The 9320-nt window shown below is 32.6% G+C and overlaps 1 protein-coding gene across 1 annotated transcript; it reads left to right on the top strand.

Moving 5' to 3' along the window:
* Positions 1-118: 118 nt before the first annotated feature.
* LOC106463567 (acyl-CoA synthetase family member 2, mitochondrial-like) lies at positions 119-7327 on the top strand (the record flags this gene model as incomplete). Its single annotated transcript, XM_013923614.2, has 8 exons — positions 119-220; positions 623-771; positions 1852-1943; positions 2449-2525; positions 4994-5101; positions 5467-5615; positions 6503-6644; positions 7181-7327. Coding segments are annotated over 8 exons (951 nt in total), but the record flags the coding sequence as incomplete, so codon positions are not given.
* Between the last annotated feature and the right edge of the window lie 1993 nt (positions 7328-9320).

The following is a 9320-nucleotide window of genomic DNA, read 5'->3' as shown; positions in this document are numbered from 1 at the left end:
TATTTAATAATATAAAATAGATATGTATATTAAAATTATCATATTGAACTATTATAAAAAAAACGTTGACATAATAATTACAATTCTGACTACTGTCTCCGCTTCTATATTGTGTTCTTTTCAGGGAACCACGGGTAAACCCAAGGCAGCAACACTTTCTCATTTCAATTTCATCAACAATGCGGTTGTCCTTAGCAACCGAGTTATAATACCAGGAGTGGTAAGTATTGTTGTAAACTACACCTTCACAACCGTGGTTTGTTTGGTCCTTTATCGATCAAGGGTTGGACAACCATGGTTTTGAACTGTATTGTTACAATATATATATCCATTAACTAGATGTTCTGGTAATATATTAGTGAGATTATATGTGAAATGATTAAATTTGTTTTTGTTGAAGTTAACCGTACATTTCATGTGTCTGAAAATATCACGTAATCGTTACTGATATTATCACAATTAGTTTCTGAATAATATGTCAGCTTCAACACACGTTTAGTTGAAAGTTCTATGTGGACCACAACGTTTCTAGTATAATGTCACGTTAGATACATACTAAGCTACCAAACTTAGTCACAAGGAGTCATGTAGCAGTAACAGTTATATTTTGGTTTCGTTTCAGAAACCGGTGGATTGTGTTCCCATACCATTGTTTCATGCATTCGGTTGTGTCGGCGGTGTTATTGCAACTATTATTCACCGGAAACTGGCGGTGTTTCCTTCGCCTTTTTTCGACCCTCTGGCGACGTTGAAAGCTATCGAAAAAGAAAGGTAAAGTCCATAAATAAACTATCTTTCATTGATCATCTACACAGACTGTTAACAATGAAATATCCTCCATACATGTGATTAGTGACATCTTAATACCTTTAACATACGATACAAAAAAGGTAAATCATCTGTAAATGTTATCTTATCTTCCTATTAAATTTCTGGTAATGCTAGAAATGCCCATTCTTAGTCAAACTGTCTTAAAATGTTTTCAATCTGTGTTTCTTTTATAGGCTGGCTATCTAGCCTTAATATATATTATTATCAAGATGGAGACTTTGGGTTGTTATCATTAAGTGTTGTTCAGTTTTGTAATCTCTGTTGTTCTAGTTTAGATCTCTCTCCCTTCTTTTCTCCATTATTCATATTGTTATTAGAATTGGTTGATCCATTGTTTTCAACAATGTTTAACTTTTTAACAAATCTTCTCACCCACTTTTTACTAACAATTCTAACTTTCGACTAGGTTTACTATTGCCATGGAAACACAGATTCTATACACAAATAACGTGTATTGACATTTCTGACGCCATGGGAATGCCCACTCAGGTGCATTATCATGACAACTGTTCTTTGACAGAGAATCTTCATCCACTTTCATTACTTTTCTTCACAGAAGTTTCTCTACATGTTTAAATAGAATCATCAACAGGGAAACCTTTTCATCATCATCAACAGGGAAACTTTCTTATCATCAGCAACAGGGAAACCCTTCTAATCATCAGCATCATCATCAACAGGGAAACTTTCTTATCATCAGCAACAGGGAAACCCTTTAATCATCATCAACAGGGAAGTCTTTTTATCACAGACTTTCAACTCTCTTTATGAGAACACCCACTTTTTATCATTCATTCTTGTCTATTGGCTAAACGATGTCAACATGACAACACCTATTTTTTATCATTCATTCTTGTCTTCTGGCTAGATGTCAACATGACAACACCTATTTTTTATCATTCATTCTTGTCTTCTGGCTAGATGTCAACATGACAAAACCTATTTTTTATCATTCATTCTTGTCTTGTTAGATTTCATCATTAAAACACTTTTTAACAGAAGTTGTTATCTTATTTATAGATGCTCTCTTGTTATGGGAACGCCCACCATGTTTATTGACATTGTTAATCACCCGGATGTTAATAAGTTTGATCTAACCAGTCTCCAAGGTGGTAAGTGAATAATTAGTGTTTTTTATTAAATTTTATTTGTAATAGACGCGAGATGGCACTGGGGTGTAGCTTTTGATTTTGGAACTGAGGGCAAGAATCTTATGTGGTCCTACCACAAAATATTCCCCTCATTTTGAATTGTGGGTGTGTGATTAGAATGACAGTTAATCACTAAGTACGGAGGTTTAATGGTAGGGTTTTCTAACTGGCTGCCTTCACTCTGTTCTGTAGTCTTCAGTAGTTTTACCATGAATACAAATTCATTTATAATTTTAAAATGAGTTTCTTCATTGAAAAAAGTCACAATTCTAGTACATTTGTTTTAAAAAATTCTTAACTTTGACACTTTGAGTCTTCCAAACAACCATTCTCCTTATTTCATTGTAACAGTTCTAGACAAGTTTTAATAACCCTGGAAAACATTTAATATTCAAACTCTATGATAATCTTATTGTGTAATTACTTACAGTTTATTAGTTACTTGTAACAACTTTATTATTTTTAGCAATTATTGGGGCAGCTCCATGTCCGGTAGAGCTGTGCAAGGAGATAGAACAAAAGTTGGGCGTAACAAACATCATTGTAAGTTTTAAACTCTTCATAGAAAATGTTTTAACGCTTTGGTCACTAATGAAACAGTTTTATAAAAGGTTTAATTAAGCTATACTTAGAATGTTAAAATCAAGTAGTAATTATTGAAGTCTGATAAATCACTTACTATGAATTTTTAAACAGTATTCTATATTAAAACTGTAAAACGACAATAGTTATTGTTAGTCATCGTGAAGGAGAGAGGATTTTATAAACAGAATTTCATTTTCACATAAACAATGTTATAAAGTAAAAATTAAAACTGAAACACAAAACTAAACCAAATAATATAAAGTTATTCTTCTTTCTTTCTGCTGTATGATTACACTATCTCCATTTTTAGGATGTATATCGCTGGACGTAAAACTCACGATTTAATAACTTAGAAGCATCATAATATTGTAAAGGAATATAAAAATGTAACAATATAAAATAATACTAGATGTTGAAAGTAAGGTAATGGTAAAGAATATGAAACAACAAAGAAACAATGTTGGAAGAAGATAACAAATACATGGTAGTCATGAAACAATATATAACAATGTTGAAAGAAGATAACAAACTTGGTAGTCATGAAACAATATAAAACAATGTTGGAATAAGATAACAAACACTTGGTAGTCATGAAAAAATATAAAACAATGTTGAAAGAAAATAGTAAACACTTGGTAGTCACGAAACAATAACATAGTTTTATATTGTTTCGTGACTACCAAGTGTTTGTTATCTTATTCCAACATTGCTTTATATTTTGTTCATGGCTACCAAGTGTTTGTTATCTTATTCCAACATTGTTTTATATTTTTTCATGACTACCAAGTATTTGTTATCTTCTTTCAACATTGTTTTATATTTTTTCATGGCTACCAAGTGTTTGTTATCTTATTCCAACATTGTTTTATATTGTTTCATGACAACCAAGTGTTTGTTATCGTATTTCAACATTGGTATATGAAAGAAGATAACAAACACTCGGTAGTCATGAAACAATATATAACAATGTTGAAAGAACGATAACAAACACTTGGTAGTCATGAAACAATATAAAACAATGTTGAAAGAAGATGAGAAGCTCCCAGTAAAGAATATGTTATAATATAAAACAATACATTGATAAAAAAACAAAACAAAGTGGAATAAAGAATAGCAAGCGTTTAGATTTTTCGGTCGTTATCACATTATTTCCTGTTAACAAGATAAACAACTAATACAAAAATGCCAATCGTCGTGAAAGTAAAGATAAATATCATTCTGTTTTTGTTAACAATCTAAGATATTTTGTTAGTATTTTACATGCTAATTCTGGTTGTTAATTTTTTTATAATATGTTGTTAATATCTTACATGCTAATTCTGGTTGTTAACTTTATTATAATATGTTGTTAATATTTTACATGCTAATTCTGGTTGTTAAGTTTATTATAACATTTTTTATTATTTTACATGCTAATTCTGGTTGTTTGATTGTTATGAATTTCGTGCAAAGCTACATGAGGGCTATCTGCACTAGCCGTCCCTAATTTAGCAGTGTAAGGCTAGAGGAAAGGCAGCTAGTCAACCGCCAACTCTTGGGCTACTCTTTTAGCAACAAATAGTGGGATAGACCCTCACATTATAATCCCCCAATCGCTGAAAGAGCAAGCATGTTTGATGTGATGGGGATTCGAACCTGCAACATACAGATTGCGAGTCGAGCACCCTAACCAACTGCTAATTCTGCTAATTTACATGCTAATTCTGGTTGTTAACTCTTCAATAATATTTTGTTAATATTTTACATGCTAATTCTGGTTGTTAACTTCTTAATAATATTTTGTTAATATTTTACATGCTAATTCTGGATGTGAACTTTATTATATTATTTTGTTAATATTTTACATGCTAATTCTGGATGTGAACTTTATTATATTATTTTGTTAATATTTTACATGCTAATTCTGGATGTGAACTTTATTATATTATTTTGTTAATATTTTACATGCTAATTCTGGGTGTGAACTTTATTATATTATTTTGTTAATATTTTACATGCTAATTCTGGTTGTTAACTTTATTATGATATTATAATAATGAACAAGTTTAAACACTGATGATCTTTCTGGATTTTCATCCTGATCCAGATGATTTAAAGAAAGTATTAATTCAACAAAATACATTAATGTATTGTATCTGCCACTAAGAGAGGTAAACTAAATAAATCTGTCTATTCAAGGGACCCTCACAGAATCTACGTACATACACGTTCTGACATGAACTCCAAGCAGCCGGAGTACATGGTTTTTGAGTGCTAAGAAGTTTAGGGCTTCACTTAGTGTTAACTTGTAACTGGAAGATGTGTGTTATCAATAATCGGCCTAACTAGGAGAAGAAAGTAGTAATCATTTTGTTTTTACTTTCAATTTGAACGATTTCTAGGAATACATTGTCAGAGAAATTACCAGTATCTTTTATTCTCCACAGAATGCCTATGGATCAACAGAAAATAGTCCAGGAAGCTGTTCAACACGTCCAGGAGAAAGACAGGACAAGAAATACCACACAGTTGGGACCCCACTTGACCATGTTGAGGTAACTATACAGTATTACTACACATGCTAAGGCTACAATCAGTGTGTTATGTACTTTGATCATGTCATGGTGTATCACAAACTAAACATGCTAAGGTTCTAATCAATGTGCTATGTACTTTGATCATGTCAAGGTGTACCGTACACTAAACATGCTAAGATTCTTGTAAATTTGTTATGTACTTTGATCATATCAAATCTCGGCTTCCAATGTCAGGTATACCTGTTCAGTTACTCACCTGTATAACCAAAACACAATAAATAAAAACTTCACTATAGTTAGTGTTCAGATGTTCATGGTATACGTGTCCTGTTTTTTGTTGTTGTTTTTTTTTTCAAATCTATACATTTATCCTTTGTCCTCAGGTGAAAATAGTGGACAAGGATGGACGAATAGTTCCGGTCAACAAAGAAGGAGAACTGTGCACACGTGGTCATATAACGTTCTTGGGATACTGGGGTGATAAGGAAAAAACTAAGGAAGTCCTGAATGATGCACGTTGGTATCACACTGGGTAGGACATAACTACAATTAGTCCACTTGATGTCCACTCGGATCCTTCAACTTTCTTCTTGTAACCTATTGTGTTTGTAACTGTTATTACTGGCTAGGAACTGTTGTTTTTACTGACCAGACACTAGTGTTATTACCAGCTAGGAACTGTTGTTTTTACTGACCAGACACTAGTGTTATTACCGGCTAGAAACTGTTGCTGTTACTGACCAGACACTATTGTTATTATCAGCTAGGAACTGTTGTTTTTACTGACCAGACACTATTGTTATTACCGGCTAGGAACTGTTGTTGCTACTGATAAGACACTACTGTTATTACCAGCTAGGAACTGTTGTTACTGATGAGACACTACTGTTATTACTGACTAGGAACTGTTGTTCTTACTGACCATACACTACTGTTATTACTCCAGTAATGGTTGCTTCGAGATACGTTCACTTATAAAGTTATAGGCCTAGCCTCACAAATAACGTTAAACAGAAATTCCGTGTCTAGTGGTTCATATGCCTAATTTACTTATAAACATACTTGCATAATTTCTTCGTTAATCGGCAGTTAACAGACAAATTAACCGACTAATTGAATTACAGATAAATAGACGTAATAACACTCACTATCTAACTCACTGAACTGACTCTGTATTTTTATTTTGATGTAGCACTTGAAGTATCTAGGTTATGACGTAATGACAACTCCCTCTAACAATGAAACATCTAAATTAAACATTGAAATTATAGCTTACAACAATATTAATAACTCGACATTTACAATATATATCTCAAAAACATTGTCGTGATAGACGAAGGTGTTAATTTTTTTATATGAGAGACAATTGACCGTCATGTTCCTGTATATTTATAATCCAATGTTTACAATACGACACAGAGATATTGCTGTGATGGATGAAGATGGCTACGTCAGCATTATTGGTAGAATTAAAGATATGATCATTAGAGGAGGCGAGAACATCTATCCTCGGGAAGTGGAAGAGTTCCTCCATGGGCATCCAGATGTCGCTGAAGCTCAGGTACTTTTGTCAGAAGGGCTTGTTCTTTTCAAATTTTATTTTTTGTCATTTAATAATATGGCCTTAAACCTTTTAATGTCGTCGAAGCAATGAAACCAGTAAGCCTAATAATAGTCATAAACATTTGTTCTTCCTCATTCCTCGTAATTTGTAAGTTGCAAATTTGAAATTAAAGTCGTATAAAGACAGTACTATTTTTATCTGTCACATTTCCGTGTTTAGGAGACTTTTCGTTATATACCACTTAATAATATTACCATTTCTTGTCCCCGAGTTGGTTGAAAATAAAAAACAAAAAGTATTAATAAGAACGAAGTTTGCAGTTTCTGGTAATTTTTTCAGAAATATTAAGCCTAATGGATCCCAATGCTTTCGGTGTTCATTCACATCGTTATTTCACCTTTTTATTGACTCATTAGCATGTTTATTTCTCATGTATAGGATAAGTTTAAATGTTACATGTACCATGTTGTTAAACGTAGCATGTTGATCTGATAGGATACGTAATATTTATATTGAGAAATCTTTTATTGTAGGTTGTTGGAGTGCCAGACCCACGAATGGGAGAAGAAGCTTGTGCTTGGGTGAAACTAAAAGGTGGATCCACTTTAAGAGAAACGGAACTTCGGGATTATTGCAAGGGAAATGTTAGTATTGTGTTTATATAACACCAGTTGAGTACAGTGTTAATATGATATCAGCTGAGTACGGAATTTACAATCACTTGAGCTAAATTTCGTGTTAACATCACAACAGATAATGACCAGACACTGTTAATATGACATCAGTTTCGTATTGTTTTAATATCTCATCAACGAAATACGGTATTAATATCACACCAGCTGATTATAGTGTTAATATGACATTGGACGAGTACAGTGTTAATATCACTTTAAATGAGTACGGTGCTAATATCACATCAACTGAATATAGAAAGCGAATAACACATAGCATTATACGATCAGTTACTAAGTGTTCAGTTACTAAGTGTTCGTTGGGTGGGGCACAGCGAAAGAGATTTTACTGGTCTAAAAATGGATTATATTTTGGTTGCTAACGTTCCTGGTTTCGATGTGGTTTGAATGGTGCTTGTATAAATCCCAGGTTGTGATGGACAAGGTAGTCCTAGCATGACACTGATAAAAAGGGTATGATACTTCTACATCATACATACATCAACAACAGTTAGCTGTCACCTCGACAGTGTTACTCAGCCACTACAACACACTAGGAGAAGATGACCTTTTAGTTAATAAGTTTCATTTATTAGGCTGGTGATGACAACGTTTCACTAACATACATCAACAACAGTTAGCTGTCACCTCGACAGTGTTACTCAACCACTACAACACACTAGGAGAAGATGACCTTTTAGTTAATAAGTTTCATTTATTAGACTGGTGATGACAACGTTTCACTAACACACATCAACAACAGTTAGCTGTCACCTCGACAGTGTTACTCAACCAACACAACACACTAGGAGAAGATGACCTTTTAGTTAATAAGTTTCATTTATTAGGCTGGTGATGACAACGTTTCACTAACACACATCAACAACAGTTAGTTGTCACCTCGACAGTGTTACTCAACCAATACAACACACTAGGAGAAGATGACCTTTTAGTTATCAAGTTTTCCTTTATTAGACTGGTGATGAGAACGTTTCAAACAAGCTTGATGATGAGATTGTTTAACACAGACATTGGAATGGAACACTAGACCTATCACGACAGTTTAAACCGGTACTGATACGGAACGTTACTCTTATATGGTGGCAGTTTGAAACAGGTACTGAAAGATACGGAACGTTAGACCCGTATCACGATACTTTGAAATCGGTACAGATACGGAAGGCTAAACTTATAATCTTTTTTAAAATGCTCTTTTCATACATCCATAATTCTGAGCTGCAGTGGACAAACTAAGAAAAGTGTCGTGAAGAGACATATGTTGTTCATTTCATTTTGATAGCATTTTTAGGCCTATTGTATGCATAATATAGTTTTTGGATTTCATTAATTTTTACTATTGCAATGGATATTAGTAAACATGTTTTTGATGAAAAAATGTTTGTCAGTCAATTGTTCGGACAACAAAAACGTTTCTTCTTTGATTCATACTGTCTAGTCATGAACTGTTCCTGTTTGATTTCTATTATTTCATTATGAATTTCTGTTTGATTTCTATTGTTTCGTCATGAACTTTTATTGTTTGATTTCTATTGTTTCGTCATGAACAGTTATTGTTTGATATCTATTGTTTCGTCATGAACTTTTATTGTTTGATATCTATTGTTTCGTCATGAACATTTATTGTTTGATATCTATTGTTTCGTCATGAACTTTTATTGTTTGATTTTTTGTTTCATCATGAACTTTTATTGTTTGATATCTATTGTTTCGTCATGAACTTTTATTGTTTGATATCTATTGTTTCGTCATGAACTTTTCTTGTTTGATATCTGTTGTTTCGTCATGAACTTTTATTGTTTGATTTCTATTGTTTCATCATGAACTTTTATTGTTTGTTATCTATTGTTTCGTCATGAACTTTTCTTGTTTGATATCTATTGTTTCATCATGAACTTTTATTGTTTGTTATCTATTGTTTCGTCATGAACTTTTCTTGTTTGATATCTATTGTTTCATCATGAACTTTTATTGTTTGTTATCT

Source organism: Limulus polyphemus, unplaced genomic scaffold (assembly GCF_000517525.1).
Source record: "Limulus polyphemus unplaced genomic scaffold, Limulus_polyphemus-2.1.2 Scaffold1438, whole genome shotgun sequence".
NCBI classification, from domain to species: domain Eukaryota; kingdom Metazoa; phylum Arthropoda; class Merostomata; order Xiphosura; family Limulidae; genus Limulus; species Limulus polyphemus.
Note: the sequence above shows the minus strand (reverse complement) of the source record. Positions and strands in the feature narration are given on the sequence as shown.